The sequence below is a fragment of the Malania oleifera genome, chromosome 2, assembly GCF_029873635.1.
Source record: "Malania oleifera isolate guangnan ecotype guangnan chromosome 2, ASM2987363v1, whole genome shotgun sequence".
NCBI classification, from domain to species: domain Eukaryota; kingdom Viridiplantae; phylum Streptophyta; class Magnoliopsida; order Santalales; family Ximeniaceae; genus Malania; species Malania oleifera.
The window spans coordinates 134,256,331-134,280,018 of record NC_080418.1 but is presented as its reverse complement, the minus strand read 5'-3'; the positions used below and the strand labels follow the sequence as shown (position 1 = coordinate 134,280,018).

General features: G+C 35.8%; 1 protein-coding gene across 2 annotated transcripts; it reads right to left on the bottom strand.

Annotated features, from left to right (window-relative positions):
- Positions 1-22,107, bottom strand: LOC131148476 (protein YIP4b-like). Of its 2 annotated transcripts, XM_058098173.1 has the most exons (4): positions 21,336-22,060; positions 1,423-1,497; positions 891-1,111; positions 1-359 (listed from the first exon to the last, which is right to left on the bottom strand). In XM_058098173.1, exons 1-4 carry the CDS (start codon positions 21,831-21,833, stop codon positions 350-352), a joined length of 804 nt encoding a protein of 267 aa, XP_057954156.1. In that variant the 5' UTR covers positions 21,834-22,060; the 3' UTR covers positions 1-349. The 2 variants fall into 2 exon arrangements, with proteins under 2 accessions (XP_057954156.1, XP_057954155.1); XM_058098172.1 differs by lacking the exon at positions 1-359 and having other exon boundaries at positions 637-1,111; positions 21,336-22,107.
- Positions 22,108-23,688: the final 1,581 nt, after the last annotated feature.

Genomic DNA, 23,688 nt, shown 5'->3' with positions numbered 1-23,688 from the left:
AAAAGAAATGAGAAACAAGAATTAAAAATGAAAACTCCCAGCGTTTGTCAACATTTTCAAAAACTAAAATAAACTAAAAGCCTAACCGGTCCTACTAAAATTTAATTCACCTATTCATTTGGTAAATATTGCAGCATCTTCACTGCGCCAAAGGACAATGGTGCATTGACAAATCTCACAAAATATTCTTGAAGGTTAAACATCTTCCCAGTGAACTATATATTCTTTGGCAAAGCCTCAACCAAACCAGGATCCAAAATAATTAATAGTTTGGAAAGAAACATACCGCCCGGTGGTCCAGGCCCAAACCTCTCTTTTTCTCAAATGCTGCGGGTCTCGTGGTTCAGGTCTACCGTCCCCTGCATTGCTCACAAAGTTAGGATCCTAACCTAAAGTGGTGCCCAGCTGAAGTTCATATTAAAAAAGAAGAAACAGATCTCAGTACTTCCTCAATATAACCATTAAGTAAAGATCTCTTCATCCAAAATGCACATGAGGTTTTAACACACGCAGCTCCATCAAAAGTTAACAAGCTCAAACCAAAACATCTGGTCTCAAGCCTGCCCACCAAATGGGCGGGGACCCAACTGAATGACCACTTCCTGAAGGCACAGCACAGCATAGCACAAGATACAATTTCCAGTAAAATATTTCATACAACTTGTATAAACCATTTGCACATTATGTCTCAAAACATATTTTGTCAGCTTGCAGCATTGGGAAAAAAAAAAAACATATAAAAGGACCCCAGGAATTCCAACATGGAAAGCAAATAATAATCACAAGTAGAATGCCAGCAATCCCAGTTTCTTTTGCTGATGGAATTCCTATAATGGCCATAATTGACTTACTAATCAATAGCAATGATCAGAAAACCAACAGATACATACATGAGTAAGACAGGGTAGAGTGCGAGGGCTTTTCTCCTTGGATTGACAGCTGAACTCATGAATGGATACGCAGCCCAAGAGCTCCAAGCCAATGTCACAAAAACCACAATCACCTTAATTATAACATTGTCCTTCAACATGCAGATAAGTGCTCCAACAGCCAGAGGGAATAAGCAGTAACCTAGAAGACTCAGGCTCTGAAAAAATATTATGTGGCCACCCTGAAACAATGACCATGAAAATCCCTGTCAGCAAACCACTGTTTGACGTGTAGGAAACTAGTTAGACATCTGAAATATTAACATCAGTGTCTGCATAATCATCTAAACAGTTATCGTCATTGTGTGTGTATTCATCCAATATGGACGGTGTAGTCTCTAAAAACATAAAAAACCAGTGTTTAAAAAATTCAAATTGCCAGGAACATCTATAGCTGTTCAAATTTCACAGCATTCAAGGTGAGTGTGTTAGTGAGTGCATGCTTGAGAGAGAGAGAGAGAGAGTTTGGGGGGGGGGGGGGGGGGAGGCATACCAGCAGTAGTACGTTCAATGTAAGAATTACAGCTCCAGCTGCCAAAAGCGCAAATGCAACAGCAAAAACCTCAGACTGGAAGTGTTTAAAGCACAAAAACTGTCAGTGAAGCACTTCTACAAATTTTTGACTAATAAATAAAATTTACTATAAACAATGAACAAGGTATAATGCACTAGTCAGACCACCTGAAAGAAGCCAAAAACGGAAAAGGGGGGAAAAAGAATATTCACATCAAACGATGATTTATCCCTGTCATATAGGATTGGATGAATATCACATATATTTAACAAAATAACTAAAGAAGAAAAAGAAAATACCAATTATATCAAAATTCAGAGGCATAAATAAATTTAGTTCAAGAACAGGTACAATATCAAATGGGTCATGCACAAGCAAGATAAAGACATTGGGAGTCGGTTAAAGTTATTTTTGTAACTTTTATTCCTATTTTCGTGATATTTTCTGGTGGTATTTTTATCAGGTCATAGGTTAGAATATTTTACATATCTAGCCATTTGGAAAGTAGAATTTTTGTTTTAATTAGGTTTCCTTAAAATATTTGCTTGATTACCAAGCATGTTTGGCCTACAATTATATTACTATAAGGGATTTATCCCCTGGTTCAAGGACAAGAGGTCCTGGATCCATTGGTATCAGAGCCAACCCACCACTGCTGTGACTCCAACATACCCATCACCGTTCCTTCCATTGCAAATCCATCAACCCCAGTTGCAATTGACACTTTTGAAGTAGAACAAGAAGTTGGACCATGGATAGACCTTTGTATTCAGAAGAATTGGATCAAGGGATTGTACAACAACAACAATAACAAAAACAAGAAGTCTTAAGTCTCACTAGGTGGGGTTGGCTACATGAGTCCTTTTCCGCCAATTCACTCAATCAAGAGCATTTTCTTCTACTACATTAAAGACTATTAAATCATTCTTCACTACCTCATTCCAACTTATTTTAGGCCTACCCCTACCCCCTTTTCATGTCAGACACAATAACTAACTCACTTCTCCTTATAGGTGCTCTATTAGGCGTGCATTTCAAATGCTCAAACCATCTAAGCCGCCCCTCCCTTGTCTTGTTTTCAACCAATGCTATCCCTAAATTATTATGTATATGTTAATTTATTACTCTATCTTTTAATGTTAAACCACTCATCCACCTTAACATTCGCATCTTAGCAACTTTTATTTTTTATAAATGTTTTTTAGTTGCTCAACATTCTGAACCATAAAGCATAGCTGGGCTTATAGTCGTCTTATAAAACTTTCTTTTTAATTTTAAAGATATTCTACGATCACACAACACACTAAACGCACTCCTCTATTATACCCATCTTGTTTTAATTCTACATACTACATCTTCATCAGTTTCCCTTTCATCTTGAATGATAGATCCAAGATATCTAAATCTATCATTGCTTTTAATCTCTTGATTATCAAGTTTAATCTTTTCTCTATTGCTACTCCTTACATTACTGAAATTACTATTCATATATTCTGTTTTATTCCAACTCATTCTAAATCCTTTAGACTCTAATGTGACTCTCCAAAGTTCTAGTTTAGATTCCATTATGCTCCTTCTATCATCAATCAACACGATATCATCTGCAAACAACATATACCAAGGGATCTCATTTTGGATATTCTTAGTTAGTTCATCAATTGCTAAAGTAAAAAGATAAGGATTCAAAGTAAAACCTTGATGTATACCTACTGTGATTGGAAAATCTCTAGATCCACCTCCTACAGTCCTAACACTAGTCACTACTCTAGCATACATATCCTTAATAACCTCTGTATATCTACTACAAACTCCCTTTTTTTCTATAAGATCCACCAAAGAACTTCCCAAGGTACTCTATCATAAGCTTTCTCTAGGTCAATAAAAACTATATGCAAGACCCTCTTCTTTTCCCTAAACTTTCCATTAAATTTCTTAAAAGATAAATAGCTTTTGTTGTTGATATTTTAAGCATAAAACCAAATTTATTTTCTCAAATATTTGTTTATAATCTTATTCTATGCTCAATTACCCTTTCTCATAATTTCACCGTATGACTCATAATCTCAATTTCAAAAGGTGTAAAAATGTCAGAATTTTGGGGCGATGTTCTACTTTTGCTGTTATTTAGGTTAAATACCCGATTTTTTTTTTGAGATCATGGGTCATATATGGATTTGGTTGGGGACCGAATGGTGTTTTTAGCATCCATAAGGGAGGCCATTACAACTTACAAGGTGTTTGTTTAGGCAATATGGATTTTTCTGATATTCAACATGATTGGCTGGCTCTTTTGGCTTGGGTTTCTTTCTGTATTAGTAGTTTCTTCTATTTCTTTTTCTTTTTTGTTTCTTGAGGATTCCTCATCTTCTTGGTAAATTCTTTTTTCTCAAAAAAATTATTTTCCATGAAAAAAAAAAAAATTACATTCTTCCAATTTTGCAAGAATGGAAATATGCATAATATCTCATTTGGATGAAGGATTGAATCAGGAATAGTCAGAAGCAAACACATAAATGGCACGTGCAACATTTTTTTTTTCCTTTTAAAAGAGTAACTAGCAATATTAAACCATGGAGAAGACATTTTAAAAAAGGAATGGTTTAGGCAAGTAAATTCAATAAGAAATGAATCACAAAAAAAAAAGTACTGCACATCGTGACAAAAAATTGGTCCACATGTCACATTCCAGCAAGTGGTGCAGTAAATTACCTTCCTCCAAGACTATCCCTGCCAGAATTTCACGTCACTGATTGATTATCTAATTCTGGTCACAGCAAACACTTATATTATTCTAATATGGACATACAGAGACATGTCAAGCTAAAGACTAACAGCTTTGTTAGCATGGGTTCGAAAGTTCAACTAATTCAGAATAATGGTTTCACATGTCTTCCCTGTGACACAACCAAATAGACATAGGATTCACAAGTTGATGGAGCCTTGGTGCAAAGATTGAGTTGTCCTCATGTGACTTGGAGGTCACGGGTTCAAGGTGTGGAAACTGTCTCTTGAAAAAATAAGGTAAGGTTGCATACTATAAACCCATTGTGGTCTGCCCCTTCCCAGATCCCGCATACGCAGGAGCTTTGTTCACCGGCCCTTATGCACAAGTTGATGGAACAATATTAAATGGTAAGACTGAGCACCAATGCTGCTAGAAGATGGACCAGTTTCAGATTTTAACGAAGAGGCACCAGATTGAGATGATTTCCAGAAGCATAAAAATTTTTATGAATGTCCCTTTCTTACTAATGGATCAATTCCAACCTAGATGATTCCATAATGGACATACCTTGCTTTCTTGTCCATAGCCTTCAATGCTGCCACAAACTCTGCTCTCACCACTGAAACTAATATTTAAGCTATTTTACTTTTGTGTGTGCACAATCTTGGAAGTGTGTGCACATCTACCTTCCACCTTCTAACAAAAAACCTTAGGGTCTGTTTGGTATCATGGTAAAAATTTATAAAAATGAAAACTAAAAACGAAAACTAAAAGCCAAAAACAAAAATTAAAAACTGAAAACCAACAACTTATTTGGCCAATACTTTCAAATTAAAAATGTGATTGAACAAATGCTTGTTTTTGTCCTTGAATCAAATACCAATTGATTAAAATAATAAAGCAGAATAACACAAATTAAAAATAGTATAATAAAAAATTTATGGCAAAAAACACACACCTCCCTAGAGGTTTGCCCAAAAGACAAGGATCTCCCCTAAGGTTTGAAAAACGCCACAGATCTCCCCTTACATTTGAATCATTGGACACTCACACCCCCTTTCAATAACAAATGCTTAACATCATTTCAAAAAAATATATAATAATAATAATACGGCAAATTTGCCCTACAAAAATCAAGGCTGGTCGTTCAAAAATTAATAGGGCAAATTAGCTCATTGGACTCCATTCCAGCTTCCTTCTCCATTAACCAAATGGCCACCCGGTACCATCACCACCACACCATGCACCCTGCAATCATATTCTCTCTCTCTCTCTCTCTCTCTCTCTCTCTCTCCTTCTTCTTCTTTCTAATTTTAAAAAAAATTTCTGCACTGAAGTGATTAAGTTCTTGCCAGTGTGAATCACAGGGGAAGGTTTTGCAAATGGAACCATTGATTTGGGAGGAGGGCTGCAAGTGCGTTAAATTTCATCTTTCAAAGTTTGGGCAGCTCTTGAAGATGGTCCCAATGACCTCACCGCCACATTCTTTGACCTTATTGAAGTTAATTTTTATGTTTTCCAGAAACTCTTCAGTTTTCTAGATTACTATTATTAGTGTTTGCTATTGTTAGCTGTTTTTGGGAAGTTGTATTTCAATCAATGAATTTATGAGTCTCAATGTAATTGTATAAGTACGTGATTAAAGTGAAATGAAAAGGTAGAACCATAAAATCAATCCGTGAACAATTGGGTTGAGGTTTCTCAAGAATTTCCTCTGTTTTTCTCTGCTTGCTTCTTTGTTTAAGACCAACAATTGGTATCAGAGCAACCAGGTTCATCTGAGGGTCGAAAATGGCTACCTTTGGGGCAACAACATCAGTTCCTATTTTCAGTGGTGAAAACTACGATTATTGGAGCATTAAAACGAAGACTTGTTTCCTATCTGAAGATCTATGGTATGTTGTGGAAAAAGGAGTGACAATACCAGCAGAAGGAGTCTCGGATTCAACTCAAAGCAAGCAAGAAAGCACCAAGGATGCAAGAGCTTTATTCATCCTACAGCAGGCAGTCTCTGAATCAATCTTTCCAAGATTGATGAGGACCAATATTTCAAAGGGAGCATGGGAGATTCTGCAGTCAAAATTTCAAGGAAATGCTAAGGTAAAACTCATCAAACTTCAAAGTTTAAGGGGAGAGTTTGAAATTTTGAAAATGAAAGACTCTGAAGAAATAAAAGAGTATTGTTCTAGATTAATAGAAATTGTCAATCAAATGCGTGCTCATGGTGAAGTGGTGACTCATCAAAGGATGGTTCAAAAAATTTTGATTAGCTTACCCGAGAAGTATGATCATATAGTAGCAGCCATTAAAGAGTCTAAAGACCTGCAAACACTTTCAGTTACTGAATTAATGGGATCTCTCCAAACCCATGAACAAAGATTGGCTAGAAGGAATGATGGTTCCTTGGAGTATGCATTTCAATCTAAAGTGAATCTGAAAAACAGAAAAGTAAAAGATTACAAAAAGAAGCCTCAAAAGGATTACAAGAATTCTGATCATGTTAAAAAGAAAGCAAGATGAAAGGTAAGATGGGTGAATTTCCTCCCTGTGGTATCTGCAAGAAGACAAACCACTTAGAAAAAAATTGTCATCATGCTGGGAAGCCACAATGTTGGAATTGTAAAAAATTTGGGCACATTGAAAAGGATTGTAGATATAAGAACAATCAGTGAGCAAATTATTCAGAAAAAAAAGAGGAAAATGAGCACTTATTCTTTGCATGTCAAGCACTCACCCGAGAAGATAAACTCTGGTTTATAGACAGTGCATGTAGCAATCATATGGCATCTGTGAAGCTATTTTTTCCATTTTGGATTCTTCTGTCAAAACAAAGGTAAAGATGGGAAATGGTGACCTTGTTGAAGCTAAAGGCAAAGGGACAGTGGCCATCTCAACCAAGAAAGGTACTAAGTTTATCAAAGATGTGTTGTTAGTTCCATCTCTTGATCAAAACTTATTGAGTGTAAGCGCCAAATGATGGAAAATGGGTACTCCTTAAGTTTTGATAATAACCTATGCAGAATTTATGATGAGAAGAATAAGGTGGAGCTAGCTGAAATAAAAATGGGGAGAAGTAGGAACTTTCCTATTCAATGGAATTTTCCTAAAGCCATGGCGGCAACTGTGGATGAAACCAGATTGTGGCATCAAAGATTTGGCCACTACAATCTTAATTCACTGAGATTAATGCATCAAAAGGAAATGATAACAGACCTACCTCTCTTAGAAAAGGAGACACCAGTCTGTGAAGGATGCATGGTTGGAAAACAGCGTAAACATCCATTTCCATCAGAGAGCAGCTGGGGAGCCAAGGAAAAGCTGCAACTAGTCCATATTGATGTATGTGGACCAATGAGGACTTCAACTCACAATCACAGCAGGTATTTCATTCTTTTCATAGATGATTTTACTAGAATGATTTGGGTTTATTTTCTTCAAGAAAAATCTTAAGCCTTTGGAACCTTTAAGAAGTTCAAACTGTTAGTTGAAAAACAGTCAGGCTATAAGATTAAAACAATAAGAAGTGATCAAGGCAGTGAGTATAACTCAAGAGAACTTAAAATTTTTTGTGAATTGGAAGGCATAGAACATCAGTTGTCTGTGGCAAACTCACCTCAACAGAATGGAGTATCTGAGAGAAAAAATTGAACTGTAATGGAAATGGCTAGAAGCATGTTGCATGAGAAGAAGCTATCCAAGGAATTTTGGGGTGAAGCTGTAAACACTGCTGTGTTTCTACTGAATAGATTACCAACTAAAGCTGTGGAGAAACAGACTCCTCATGAAGCTTGGAGTGGAATAAAACCCTCTGCAAGTTTCTCAAGGGTGTTTGGGTGTATATGTTATGTTCCTATTCCATCCCAGAAAAGAACCAAGCTAGAGGAGAAAGCTGAAAAGGGTGTATTTTTGGGTTATAGTTCAGTTTCAAAGGGTTTTTGAATTTACAATTTGGAAACTAGAAAACTGATTGTTAGCAGAGATGTAAAATTCAGTGAAGATGCATTTTGGGACTGGGAAGCTGAGAAAGTTGTTCAACAAAGTGTCGAGATATCAGTTCAACCATTAACTGAGATAGAAGAAGAAGCTGAAACTGAAGCAAGTAATACTCAGCAAACTCAAACAGAAAGTTCTAGAGCTACTCGAGTGTTTTCTGATGACAGTGAAGAAGAGTCAACTCCTGAATCACCAATAAGAAGAACAAGACCTCTTAGTGAAGTCTATGAGCATTGTAAATATTCTACACTTGAACCAAACAGTTTTGCAGCAGCTTCAAAGGAGGAAGTCTGGCAGAAAGCTATGAGAGAAGAAATCAGAATGATTGAGAAAAATGAAACCTGGGAGTTGCTTTTTTAACCTGCAAATAAAGATGTTATTGGAGTAAAATGGATATATAAGACTAAACTAAATCCTGATGGCTCTATCTTGAAGCATAAAGCAAGGTTGGTTGTTAAGGGGTATGCGCGGCAACATGGAATAGATTACAATGAAACTTTTGCTCCTGTTGCACGGATGGACACCATTAGAGCTTTGGTTTCACTTGCTGCCCAAAAAGGTTGGAAAGTTTTGCAATTAGATGTGATCAGCCTTCCTAAGAAGAGGTCTTTGTGGATCAACCCGAGGGATTTAAAAAGGAAGAAGGCAAAGTCTATAAACTGAAAAAGGCTTTGTATGGATTAAAACAGGCACCAAGGGCCTGGTATGGGAGAATTGATCAATATTTCTCTCAGCAAGGCTTCAGGAGGAGCAAAAGTGAGCCTACGCTGTACATAAAATCTCAAGACAGTGATGATCTAGTCATTGTATCCCTTTATGTAGATGATCTGGTTTTTACAGGAAGTAACATTGAAATGATTGAAAAATTTAAAAGGGACATGATGGCAAGTTTTGAGATAAGTGACTTAGGAAATATGTATTATTTCCTAGGCATGGAAGTGAGTCAAGAGGCTGAGGGAATTTTCCGTTCTCAGAGTAAGTACACTGAAGATCTTTTAAGAAGGTTCAACATGGCAGGTTGCAAATCAGTGGCTATTCCATTAATTCCAAATGAGAAATTGAAAAAGGATGATGGTGGAAAGAAAGTGGATGCATTGATCTATAGAAGTCTTGTGGGAAGCTTGTTGTATCTGTGTAATACCAGACCAGATATCCAGTATGCCACTAGTTTACTTTCAAGATTTATGCAATGTCCTAGACAAATTCATCTTGGAACAGCCAAGAGAATTCTGAGGCACCTACAAGGAACTATCAGCTTTGGTATTTGGTATAAGAAAACATCAAATACAAAACTGGTGGGATTTACAGACAATGATTGGGTAAGTTCATGTGATGATTTAAGGAGCACTCCAGGCTATCGTTTCAGCCTAGGATCTACTATGTTTTCCTGGAGTTCGAGAAAGCAAAGTAATGTGGCACAATCTACTGCTGAAGCCGAGTATGTAGCAGCTGCAGGTTGTGCAAACTAAGCCATTTGGTTGCAAAGGATACTTGAAGATTTTTTTTTGGGGGGGGGGGGGCGGAAGTTTTCTGTGATAATAAATCAGCTATAGCAATTGCCAAAAATCCTGTCCAACATAGTAGAACTAAACATATTGCAATCAAATATCATTTCTTGCGTGAAGTGGAATCAAATGTAGAAATTGCATTGAAGTTCTGCAAATCAGAGGAACAACTTGCCAATATATTTACAAAAGCACTCCCTTGTGACAAGTTTCAATTCTTCAGATCAATGCTTACTGAAAAACAAATTAAGGAGGAGAATTGAAGTTAATTATGTTTTCCAAAAAATCTTCAGTTTTCTAGATTACTATTATTAGTGTTTGCTATTGTTAGCTGTTTTTGGGAAGTTGTATTTCAATCAATGAATTTGTGAGTCTCAATGTGATAATATAAGTATGCGATTAAAGTCAAATGAAAAAGTAGAACCATAAAATCAATCCGTGAACAATTGGGTTGAGGTTTCTCAAGAATTTCCTCTGTTTTTCTCTGCTTGCTTCTATGTTTAAAACCAACAGACCTGTCGCCGAGTTCTTGATGCTCTACTCCTACACCCAACCCAACAGAAACTCTCTTTTCGGGTTCTCATCGCCAAGGACGCTGCTCTCGGCGGCAGAGCTCTGAAGTCGCTGCTTGACTACTCCCTCATTTGGTCAGCAGCTCTTTGGGAATCAAGACAGACAGTGGGGTCGGCTATCTCTGATCGCCAACGCCGCCTACCAGCTACTCAACCATCGCCACCGCCTCACCGCAAAAGCCTCCCGTTGATCATCCCCTCGAATCTCGCCTCTCCCAACTGCCATCATCATCAACACCTTCGACGACTTCAAGTCCGAAGTCCTACGTGCCCTCGCCGCCAAGTTCCCTCGCTTCTACTCCACCAGACCCTTCAACCTCATCGCCTAGAACTGGCCCATACCCACTAGTCCTCCCTTGCGAACTGCAGCTAACCGTTTTTATGGATCCTGTGGCCGGACATGGTGATAGGCGAGACAGCGATGCTGCCCAAGAACTTTGCAGAGGAGGAAAAGGAGAAGGGTTGATAGAGAAGTGGTGTCCGCAGGAGAAAGTGCGTTTGCACCCGATGGTGGGGGGAGTTCTTGACACATAGGGGGTGGAACTCGGTGTTGGAGAGCTTGGGGGTAGGGGTGCTGCTGCTGTTGTGGCCAGTGCACAATGAACAGTAGATGAACAACATGTATGTGTGTGAACGAGTAGCCCTGATTTTTGAAGGGCAAATTTGTCCTATTAATTTTTTTTAACGGTGTTAAGCATTTGTTTTTGGAAGGGAGTGTGGGTGTCCAAGGATCTAAATGTGAGGGGGGGTTTGTGGCATTTTTCAAACCTCCAGGGATGACCTTGTCTTTTTGGAAAACCTCAAGGGAGGTGAGTATCTTTTGCCCAAAAATTTATCATAATTGTTTTACTTAATTCTTATACTTCATAATTCACTTTACGTGTGAAAAATAGGAGAAATATTTTTTTTAAAAAAAACTTCTATTATTTTTGTCGCAACGTCTCGAAAATGGGGCCCAAGATGACGAGGAATAATAATGTTGAAAATTTTGTGGAATCGCCACTAACCTGTTATTTTCCTAGATGCGGTTAGATCACCAAATTACTATTTGTTGATTGGTCTTCTAGATTAATCGGCCAAGGAACCAGTTGTCTTAGTCTGCATTAATCATAATTTCGATCGAGAGTTCAACTATGCGAGGGGAAGGTATCAACACCCCCTACACATCTGTTTTACGAACGGTACCTAATCAATTATGAATTATCACTAAATCGAATATAATGATCTTCAATTAACTCCTTTAAAATAAATAATAAACAAATAAAAATTAAAAGGAAACTGAAAATCATAGCGCAATTTATAAATGTCTAATAAGACCTCCAAATGAGGGGATCTTGTTAGATAAACCCCCCTTAGAACTAACATAGGTGAGGTTTGAAATACTTTTTTACGCTTTGTTAAATCATTGGGGCGCACCCATACCAAAATAGAATTTACATATTTATATAAAGTACTAGGTTCTCTTTCAGATAGGCCCTGAAAGGAGAAGAAAGGTCAAAATGCCAAAAAGCGTCTATTATTGAATTCACTCGACTAGATATTACCCATTTTGGGAACGCTTAGTGCCAAAGTCACTGAATGGTTAAGTCGCAAATCCCTAAAACAAACTATGTAACGTACTTTATTTGCTGGGTTACAGAAATTTACATATTTATATATAGTGATAATAACAATAATAATAATCAAACAAAATCATCAAATTTGAGCAAAAAGAGTCTTTGAAATATTTCTAAGGTTTTTTTCCCCAAAATTATAATTTTTTTTTTGTTTAACTTTTTCAACATCCTTATGCAAATCTCTAGAATTTTCAAAGATTTTTTTTTAATTTTATTTATTTTTGCTATTTTATTTATTTTTTTGTTATCTGAGTCAAAATAATTCATTTTTTTTTTTTGTTTATTTTCCTGATTTTTTTTATATAACAAAGAATCACACACGCACACACATATTGCTATATATATATATTTCACACACCAAATATATCATAAACACATATGCCAACACACACATGTATATATACACATATAGTACCCACTAACAGTTATATATATATATATACCAATACATATTACACACTTTTATATATAGTCCACACACACACACACACACACACATATATATATATATATATATTAATGAGTATGTGTATTTGTATGGGTGTTGAGTTAATATATATATACATAAATATATGAGTGTGTGTATTTGTATGTATATACATAAATGTACAAGTGTGAGTTCATATATTTATGTATATATATATTAACTCAACACCCATACAAATACACATACTCATTAATATATATATATATATATATATATATATATATATTATTACACACCCCACATTTTTATGGTTATGATACATATATGGAGAGGTATATATAAAATACATGCACTCATACATATATATATATATATGATGGGTTAAAGATTAAATGACCGGTGATGAAGGAGGTGTTGGTGTTGTATTAATGGGTGATGGTGATATAATAATAAATAAAGGGGTGGGGTATAGTATAAAATTAAAATAATAATAATAAAAAAGTTGATGGAGACTACTTACCAATTTGGCAAAAGAGAGAAAGAGAGAGAGGGAGAGAGAGAGAGAGACAGACGAAGGGAAGTGATCACCACCTGCATATGATGGTGTGCTGCGACAGTGGAGCAACAGCAGTGACACAGAGGTGCGATGTCGAGGTGCGGCGGCGGTTTTGCGATTGTTCTTTTCTTCTCTCTTTTTTTAAAATAAAAAATAAAAAAATTTCATCATTTCTTTCTTTTGTTCTAGCAGATTTCTCTCTCAGCTCTTCTCATTTTTTATAATTTTCAATTTCGCTCATCTCACTCTTTTCTCCTTATTTTGCAGGTCAGAACAAGAACGGATGAACAAAAATGCTTCTAGTTTTTCCTTGCATCCAGATTCAGAACCTGAATCAAGTTTTTAGATAAATTTCTCCATCCCTTTTACTTTTCTCAGCTCTCGCTCTGCTATCTCAAATCTCGTAGACTTCTCTCTACTCACACAATTTTTCTCTCCTACCGAATTCATAAGTAGTCTCCATCAACTTTGATTTTTTTTTTTTTTTTTTTTTTTTAAATTAGTATTATACTATACCCCACCCCTATATTTATTATTATATCACCATCACCCATTAATACAACACCAACATCTCCTTCATCACCAGTCATTTAATCTTTAACCCATCATTTATATATATATATATATATATATATATATATATGAGAGCATGTAATTTATATATACCTACTTATGTATCATAACCATAGATATGTGAGGTGTGTAATAATATAATGTGTATATATATATATATATATATATATATATATGTGTGTGTGTGTGTGTGTGTGTGTGTACTATATGTGAAAGTGTGTAATATGTATTGGTGCGTGATTCTCTCTTGTACAAAAAAATAAAAATATATAAAAAAATCAGGAAAATAACCCAAAAGAAATATTTGAGTTATTTTGACTTAGATAACAAAAAAAAAAAAACCAAAAATAAATAAAATAAAATAAAAGGTCTTTGAATTTTTTGGAAAAACCCTAAAAATCTTTCAAACACTCCTTTTGCTCAAATTTGATGAATTTGTGTGATTATGATTATTATTATTGTTATTATTATTATTATTATTATTATTATTATTATTATATATAAATATGTAAATTCTATTTTGGTGTGGGTGCGTCCCTATGATTTTAAAAAGGGCAAAGGGATATTTCAGACCTCACTTGTATTAGCTATGAAGGGGGTTTATCTAACAAGATCCCCTCATTTGGAGGTTTTATTAGACATTCCTAAATCGCACTGTAATTTTCATTTTTCTTTTAACTTTTATTTATTTATTTATTTATTTATTTGTTTGTTTGTTTTTAAGGAGTTAATCAAAAACCATTAGACTCTATTTAGGGATAATTCATGATTAATCAGGTACCGTTCTTAGAATGGGTGTGTAGGTGATGCTGATACCCTCCCCTCGCATAACTGAATTCCCGATCCTAACTCTGGTAAAAGCAAACTGAGACTACTGGTTCTTTGACTTAGGATTAGTCTAGAGACCAATCAACAAGGCAGTAATTAGGTGAACTAATCGCACCTATGTAAAAAACATGTCAGTGACGATTCTTTTGAATTCCAATATTATTATTTGCCATTCCAGGCCCTTTGTTGGGACATTGTGGTGTGCTGCGGCAATGGAGCAATAGGAGTGACGGAGAGGTGCGATGTTGAGCTGTGGCAGCGGTTTTGCGATTGGTCTTTTCTTCTCCTCCCTTTAAAAATAAAAAAATAAAAATTTTTCCTATATTTCTCTTGTTCTAGCATATTTCTTTCTCTACTCTTCTCATTTTTTATAATTTTCAATTTCACTCAGCTCACTCGTTTCTCCTTATTTTGTAGGTTAGAACCAGAAAGGATGAACAAAAAGGCTTCAAATTTTTCCTTGCATCCAAATTCAAAACTTGAATCAAGTTTTCAGATAAATTTCTCCATCCCTTTTACTTTTCTTGGCTCTCGTTCTACTATCTCAAATCTCGCATGCTATCTCAAATCTCGCAGACTTCTCTTTACTCATGGATTCTCTCTCTAAAATTCCGTGTGTGTCCTCCCTTTTTTTTTTTCCTTCTAAAAATCAGACTAATCGGTGAGATGAAAAAAAGGACAATAATTATATATTTAAAAATTTTGCAAAATGGAAGACAGACTGGCAAACGACGTTGTCCTTTACCACACTAAAGCCACAACAACAACCATGCATTGGTGGTGTGAAAGTAAAATCCCCCGGCAAGACATGCACACCCCACGACAATAATTCATCAACACAAAGTTGGTAGGCAGTGTGGGGCCACGAACGAGGTAGATGTAGCAACAACTGTTGTTGTTGCCACAGTCGCTACCACCGGTAGCAATAATGGCAACAATAGCAATGTGCGCTCCTACTGCAGCATTGATGTACTCAATTTCTTCCTTTTGTTTGCTTCTGAAAGCCTTTATTTATAAGCTTGGGAGCATTAATCATGGCATTTAAATTTAACCAGCCAACCAATTCTTTATTACTGATTTCTCACCGGCCTACTCTTCTATCCCTTAGAAAATTTCCATTTTACAAATTTGGGAGCATTGATTATGCCAACCAATTTCTTTATTGTTGATTTCCTAACTGTTTTCTTTGTGCGTGTGTGTAGTAGGTGCAACATGGATTTGGAGCATCTAGACTCCTTCCCTTTTTTAAATTTTTTGTATTTATATATATTTTTGTTCATTTTAATATAAAACTCCGTTGTATTTAGAATTTTTCCCTGTATTTCACTTTTGTTGTATTTTTTTTTATGAAATAAAAATTTGATAGATTTTGTTATATAAACCCCGGACAAATTGGGGTGTCTACAATTTTTTATTAGAATTAAAAAAAAAGTTGAATCCTTTTATTCTAATTATATTTTTAATTCATATGGTCATTTTCTTCTAATTTTGATAAAAAACAATGTATAAATGAATGATTTAATCTATAAAAATTAATTCTGAATATTAAAGTATTCTAGCAACAGGTAGCCAAAATAACTGAAAACCATAATCTGGTTTTTAGTCTTCCTGAAAACAACTGAAAATCAATATCAGGTAGAGAAAACTGGACCATAGACAAACAAGTTTTCATACTATATTTCTTCATTGAACAGAAAAGAAAATGAAAAACAAAAAATAAAAACGACACCAAACAGACCCTTAATTTCCATAAGCAAGTTTCTTCCAACATCCCACCACAAATCGATACCTAGATTCTCTTAGCATATATGGTGCTTTCAACAGAGAGCCAAAAATGAACACAATCGATTTCACATAGAATATATATTTTAAGAACACCCCAATAATCAACCTCCCACTTTCCTTCCACCTTTTATTTGTATCAACAAAAGTAATTCAAAGGTGTCATAGCATTGCAAGGTGTATCTACTTATTCTCAGTAGCGAATGAAAAAAATATAAAAGTTCAAATCACACAAGGGAAAAAAGAGCTATTTTTAGACTAAGCTCAAAACTGCCCATCAGACCACTAATCTCCTCACTCATAAAGTCATAATATCATATGAAAAGCTTCACCTAGCATAATAAAATAGGAAAGGACCATAAGCAATTCCCAAGTGACACTTCCAAAGTTTTTGAAGAACCTACTCAAACTCCCATTCATAAGAACAAAAGAAAATTAGATAAGCATGCCAAAAAAACCAATGGATTTTGCTAAAGCTTAATATATGTTGTGTTGGCCTAACAACGCTTAATCTCATTTTGATGATAACAAACTAAGGATACTAATTGAGTTTTCAAGATTAATTTCAGGTATTATATTTCTTACAAGCACAATGGATAAACCTGGTGAAGATTGACAAAAGCTCAACTTAAATTCACAAGTCATGAAGAATTCAAGCTTATTGAAGTATTGATCAAGATTTGACAGAGTTAAAGCAATAATACTACATGAAGACTTAGGATTTACATGTATTTAAATGTTCTTAGAGTCTTATGTAAGTACTCTAAAACTTCAAATTTGTTTATGAAGCTCTTAGGAATATATATTGGACTTAGAGACCTGTTCATTAACTTGGAAAATACTTTTATAAAGTCCAAAATTCTTTTCAAAGTAAATACAAACAATTGTGTTGGAATCAAAATATGGAAAAACACTGAGTTACATAGTGTTTAGGCAACTGAGGCAAATTGCTCAGACAACTAAACTACTACTGGCAATGTAAAAAGAAATCAAAACAGGTTCAGGCAATTGAACTCACAAGTTCAAGCGACTGAACTACTACTATCAGTTTTGGAGCGCTTATTTTAAATGGATCAGGCGACTGAACGTATGGTTCAAGTGACTGAAGTCTGTGTTTTAAACTTACGAACTGCGCTGATTTCTTTCCAAAATTACAAGATATGGTTTCCAAACTTGGGAAAAATGGTAAGATTTCTTCCTAAACTATATAAGGGTCATTATATTCGCATTAGGGCACCAATACACACAATATACTCACAATTATACTTTGAGTTCTTCTTGAAAAGTTGTTGTGCTTAATCCTTAAGCTCTAATTTGTTTCCCTGATTCTTTCTTCTGAAATTCTCATTCATACAAATCAGAATTTCTTTGATTTATTATTGAGCTTCATTGCAAATTGCTGTTTAGAGTATATAGTGATCTTATCTTTGTACAAAATCTACTTTGTCGTGAGAGTAATCTACTTGTACGAACAATTGATTTGCTGTTTTGCAATCTGACAACTCGGGGATAGAGTTGTTGTCTAGCGAGAGGGTGTTCTTGCTAGAGAGGGGTCTCCACCTTCCAACGGAAAGAGGTTGCTCCACCTATTGAACGGACTGGGTAAGGAAAATCCTCACAGCAAGTTGATGGGGTAAGGACGTAGATGGGAAGCCGAACCTTATAAAAAATCCGTGTGTTCAATCTTCTTTCCCAAATTCTCTTTAATTTCTGCACTTATTAACTACTGTGTATGTTTTAAATTTATTGGGAAAATCTATTGAATGCTGAGTTTGGATTTGGATCACTTTGATTAATTAAATCAGATTGTGAATGCTTTGTATGGTTTAAGTTTTCGATTGGAAATTTTTTAATTGCTGAAACTCTGAATTTAATTTGGTTGGCTGAGGTAAAATTATTTTAGTTGTGTGATTGTTCAGATATAAGAAGGATACTCACTTGATTAAAATTATTGAATCTTGTTTTAAGAATATACTTGTTCATTGTTGGAATTCAGAGTTGATTGTCGAACTTGCTAAAGGTAAAATTCAGACTCTGTTTTTAAATTCCATATATATATATATAGGATTGCTTATTGGTATAGCAAGTTGCTGATTAGTTATTGTGTGGTGATTGAGATTGTGATTGAGACTAGTTAAAAAGGTTTAAAATAAGTCAAGCTTCCGCGTAATAAATTTTAAATACCCAATTCACCCTTCTCTTGGGAGTGCACCGTACTTTCACGTTGTTGGCCCATAACCTAACAGCTTAAGCTTTGAAGTGGTAATCTAATATGGTAATAGAGTTCGTTGCCAGGAGGTCCTAGATTTTAGTATTGTTGTCCGTATTTAGTATGTGGTGTCTAAAAAGAAAATTATTGCATTCCCTTTAATGGGTATTATCTATTTGTGCTTTATCTCTCCACGTTCTGTCAGGCCTCATGTGTGGGGGAGTGTTAAAGCTTGATAAACATTGTTAGCCCACAACCTAACAACTTTAGCTTTTGGGTAAAGTAGTAATCTAACAGTTTCCACCAAAAACTAAGAGTGAAGGCCATATGCTTAACCATAATTCCAGTAAAAAAACTCAAAACAATCCCATGCCTTTGCCATTTAAGTTTGCAAAAACCACAACAATGTATGCTAAAAAAAAAAAAAACCACGTTTGCAAGACAATAATTATAGCTTAACAACAGCAACATGTTATAGAACCGTCCTCAGTCTCGCTGACCAAATCATTCCAATAAGCTGCACAGATGGGAACAATTGCAAAACTGTTGCCTGCTTAAAAATGCTGAGTGCAAGAAACAATTGACACTCTTAAAATTAGCAGAGTGGACCACCCACTATATAAATCTAGAATCCATTCAAACATGGCCTGACACCTTCTTGGCATAAATAACCATAAATTCAACAGGCGTTACCCACAATTAAATCCAACACATCTCCAAAAAATTATTTTTTACTTGGAACACCTATCCCACTAACTACTAAGTGTCCAAATCAGAAAGCACAAAGCAACTTGACAGCCCATATGGATTTTTTTTTTTTTTAACAGCAGAGAGATAATTCATTAAACGGCACCAAGGGTTATGTTCACAGTGCCAAAAGAGAAATCACCCAATATAAAGGGTTTCAAAAAAGTCAACAGAATTATCATGTACAACCCACTATTCAAACTAGAAATAATTCCAAACTGCCAGTCCATCTGTCTTTGATTATATTCAGTGGAGTAGCTGATCCTTCAAAGGATCTTCTATTTCTCTCCCTCCACAGTCCATCCAGATTTTATCCCACGACATCCTCAAACTGCTACCATCCCAATAGCATCAGTTCCCCACTTTCTCATATCCTCCACCCTCTAAGTAGACTTGTTTACCATTCTTTTAAAATCATCCATTTGGGAAACTAACAAAGACACGCTGCTTGGTCAAAACTGAGAAAGCTATTTAAGACCACAAAGTGATGATCACAAAAAAACAGAAAAACATTCATTTACCTCCATCACCCTTCTTGCTTCTGTCACCGCAAAGTCATCCTGTCATCCTGAAGCCTGTCCAGACTATTCCACAATATCCCTCTTTAGCTCAAGAGCATCGGAAGAATCAAAATGTTGACGTCCCAATATCATCCCTTGTTTCACATACTCATATCCACCCTCCAATCAGATAACTTAGTTACCATTCTTCCACACTCATTCATAATTTGGTAAATTTATTTATTTATTTATTAAAAAAAAACTGCTACTCAATCAATGAAGAGGATCCTATTTAATGCTATAAAGCGCTGGTGACACTAAAAACTTTAAAGTATACATTCATTCTAGTCACTCTTCTCGGATTGGAAGAATCAAACTACTACCACCCCAATATCATCAATTTCCTCCTGTCACATAGTCATATCCTCCATCCTCCAAGTAGATAATTTATTCATTGTTCTTCCAAAGTCACCCATTTGGATACCTAATATAAACCTGCTGCTCAGTCAAAAACAAGGACCCCATTTAGCACCAAAGAGTATGGGATAAAAACATAAATGTATGCAATCACTCTTCTCTGTAAGATGAGGGGAAAAAATAGATAAAATCCTTTAGAATCCATTCCTCAAGCGAAGTGCTCCCTAGCCCGTAGAGAGAGAAATGCAATGACTTTTAAGGAGTTGAAATTTTCAGAAGAATGGAAAGAGAAATGGTTCACTGTCTTAAATTTTAGGATGAGAGATTTTTATGGTAACAGCTCTGATTTTTTTCCTTCTCTTTTTTTGTAGATTTCATGGAGAGTATATATCTGATATCTAACAGCCTATAAATAGTTTCATTTGTACTCAGTTGACATTCAACTGTATGAAAGAGACAACAACAGTGCGATTATAAAAAAAGACAATACAAAAGAAATGTGTTGAAACTATTTTAATAAGTTGTTCAACAAAAACCAAGTAACCTAAACATAAAATTGAATACCAAGGCAAAGACTAAATGATGGAGGACCACCAATGGGGAACTTTAGATGCTTATATTGCTATAGCTTTAGAAAATAAGATTTTTATTTTAGTTTGGAAAAATTCTGCTTCTTTTAGAATTTTCATTAATTCAGGTTATTTTGTGTATTTTAAGTGTTTTGGTCCGTTAGACCGTAAGAGAGAATTGGACAGGATGTTGTCTTAGATCGAACAAAATGGTGAAAAAAATATTCACATAGCTAACCCTATCTAATGAGATTTAAATGCATTGTTGTTGTCCTTATTGCTGCCTGGTTGACATGGCCCACCATAATAAGCCAAGTTGGGAATTGGATTGGAAGTAGAATATTTTTTTCATAATTTACACATGAAAGAAATAATTTTACATCTTATTTTAGCTAAAATGAACAATAAAAATTTTCAACTCAACCTTTGTTGTAAACTATATCACTCACTCAGGCCACCATTATCAAAGCAGTTTCTTGGTCAAATATACATCTGCAGCGCTATATGAAACTTCTAACTTAAGGAGACGCTTAGCCAAAAATCAAAATGCGGAAGCAGCCTCCAGAACTCAAAAGCACAGCATCATAATTTTATCCTTTACATGATAGCAGTACCCAAACGGTAATTTCATTTGAGACATACCCTTAACCTTAGAAGCACGAGTTTATTCATGCGTTTCATCAATTACCAACGAATGTTCAATAATCACAAGATCAGAATAGACTACTAACAAACAAGCATATCCACAACTATTTACTCAAAAATCAAAAATCGCCAATTAGCAGATCACAATTCAAACCAAGAAACCATCAACCACCTGAGAGAACAAAGAATCTTATTTATAACCAAATTAAACAAAATTTGACACACTACCTTCTTCACGGACGCGGACCACGACAAGGTAAGGCCGAGAAAGACAATGAAGAAGAAAGGCCCCCAAAGATCCCAATCCCTCAAAGCTTTGTCCGGGTCCTCACGAAACGGGTTGGGGAACACCACGAGCTTCAAATTGCTCACAATTCTAGACAAATCCCTCTTGACGGTGTCCCATACAGGCTCCGTCAACGTGTTCGGGGGCGGCCCAAATCCGGTGGCGGTGATGCTGGGGCCGGAGCTAGATCGGATCTCCGGCGCTGGCAAAGGGGGAGGAGCAGGGACAGGAACAGTGGGAGGCTTCTGATAGGCCGGTGGGGGTATGTTGGAGGGGATGAAAGGGGATGAGGAGACGGGGATCGAGGCACGTTGAGGGCTAGGGGGACCGGCGGGAAGCACCGTGGCAGGGCCTGATTGGACGCTGGCATTGATGAGGTTCTCGATCTCGTCAATGTCCGACTGCGAGGAATTCAGGGGCATCGTGTCGCCGTGCGACATTTTTCTAGGGACAGGATTCCCCAGAGACGGTGAAGGAACGAAATGCGCAGAAGGGGTGGGGAGGAGAGGACCGAAGAGATCTTATAAACATGGAAGGAGAGATCAAGCAGTAGAAAATCTTGAGAAGAAAGACGAAGATCAGAGGGAACCAGAAGAAGAAGAAGGGAGCTAGGAAAGGAAGATGAGCATGGGGTGTGGGGTTGGCAAATGGTCCCCTCCCGTGTTTAGTGTCACTCTTGAGGGAAAACGCGGAAGTCTATTAACGCGCGAGCGTGGGAGAGAAACGCTGCTTCGGCTTTTCGCGAAACGAATGTCACAAACGACTAACGGTGCTCCGGCCGAATAATTATTTTTAAAAATAAGGTAAAATATAGTAATTATTTAAAATATATATTAATCATTTTTTCATATGTTTATCATTATTTTATTTGAAATATATTAAAAAATATAGATATTTCTAGGACAAAATTGGAGAATAACTATTCTCTATCTATTTTATATTATGAGTTCATAAAAAAATTTACATTATTATTAGCTTTATAGTAACTCCATATATATATTTTTTTGTATAATTAATTGTAATTAATTTATTATAACTAACGTATTTTTAAAAATTAATATTTTGTGAACCAAACGTAGGGTAGAGTCTTATGACCATTACATATGGTTTTGTTGTATTATTATAACTTGGAGGGGACTTTGATTAACATGAATTTGAGTATGAAGAGATAGGGCTGCAAATGAACCAAGCCGCCTCATGAGCGACTTGGAAGTTCAGCTCAGTAAGAATTTGTTTGGATTCATTTATTATCTAAATGAGTGAGTAACCAAACGTAAGGTAGAGTCTTAAGATCGTTACATATGGTTTCGATGTGTTATTATAACTTGGAGGGAACTTTGATTTCCATGAATTTGAGTATGAAGAGATAGGACTGCAAACGAACCAAGCCGCCTCACGAGTGGCTCAGAAATTCAACTTGGTAAGAACTTGTTCGGATTCATTTATTATCTAAATGAGTGAGTCTCAAGCCAAAATTTTAGGCTCAATTTGTAAATGAGTCGAGCATGAGCATGGCCGGGCTCGACTCATTTCAACTCATGAGTAGCTTGAAAATTGGCTCGAATGGGCTTGTTAAAGAGTTTGGTAATAAGCTTGTTAATATGCTCATTAAGTTGGTCCAATCCCAAGAGACCAATAGTCTAATCACTCAAGAAGAAAAGGCATAAATTTTGACCAAACAACATATGTGGATGAAACTATTATTATTAGGTCATTTATAAAATTTTAGCCCGAACTTGAACCGAGCCCGAGTCAATATTTTTAATCTTAAGCTGAAATCGAGCCCAACTTTTTGAGCTTGAACCGATCTGAGTTTTAACTTCACCAAGTCGAGCATGAGCATGTTGAAGCTCAGCTCGGCTCAACTCGTTTGGAGCCCTATCAAGAGATCATGTGGATAAATTCGACACATCTCTATAATGTTGTAAATGATCTAAATAGTACTTATGATGAAGTTTTCAAACTTAAGATGAACGATCATTAGATCCCCAGTGGTTGCTCATATTAGAATGAGAAATGCTCCAAAGACATTACTTTTGGGGAAATACTAGGTAAGCAGCCTACTTTCCCAATATCCTTTTGGGTATTAAGTGAGCACCCTAAGGAGAGTTTAGGGGCAATTTTTTGACATCCTCAAGTAGTGTCTTGGACTTCCGCATAAGTTTGGAAGCCCCACAAATGATTCATTTGAGAATGAGTTCGCATGCTACTCTTAATCCAAAGGCTTTGACGTTCACCTTTTTTGGCCATTAGTTATAATGTTGTGTGATACCTCGTGGATGAAAGGCTTAAAGG

Bases quoted from the DNA above. Each gene is read 5' to 3' on its own strand.
- LOC131148476 (XM_058098172.1), bottom strand. From the start codon at position 21,833: ATGTCGCACGGCGACACGATGCCCCTGAATTCCTCGCAGTCGGACATT. The intron at 1,498-21,335 runs GTAGTGTGTCAA...AAACACTTCCAG, and splicing joins GGTCCGCGTCCGTGAAGAAG to TCTGAGGTTTTTGCTGTTGC. The intron at 1,112-1,422 runs GTATGCCTCCCC...TCATTGTTTCAG, and splicing joins CATTGAACGTACTACTGCTG to GGTGGCCACATAATATTTTT.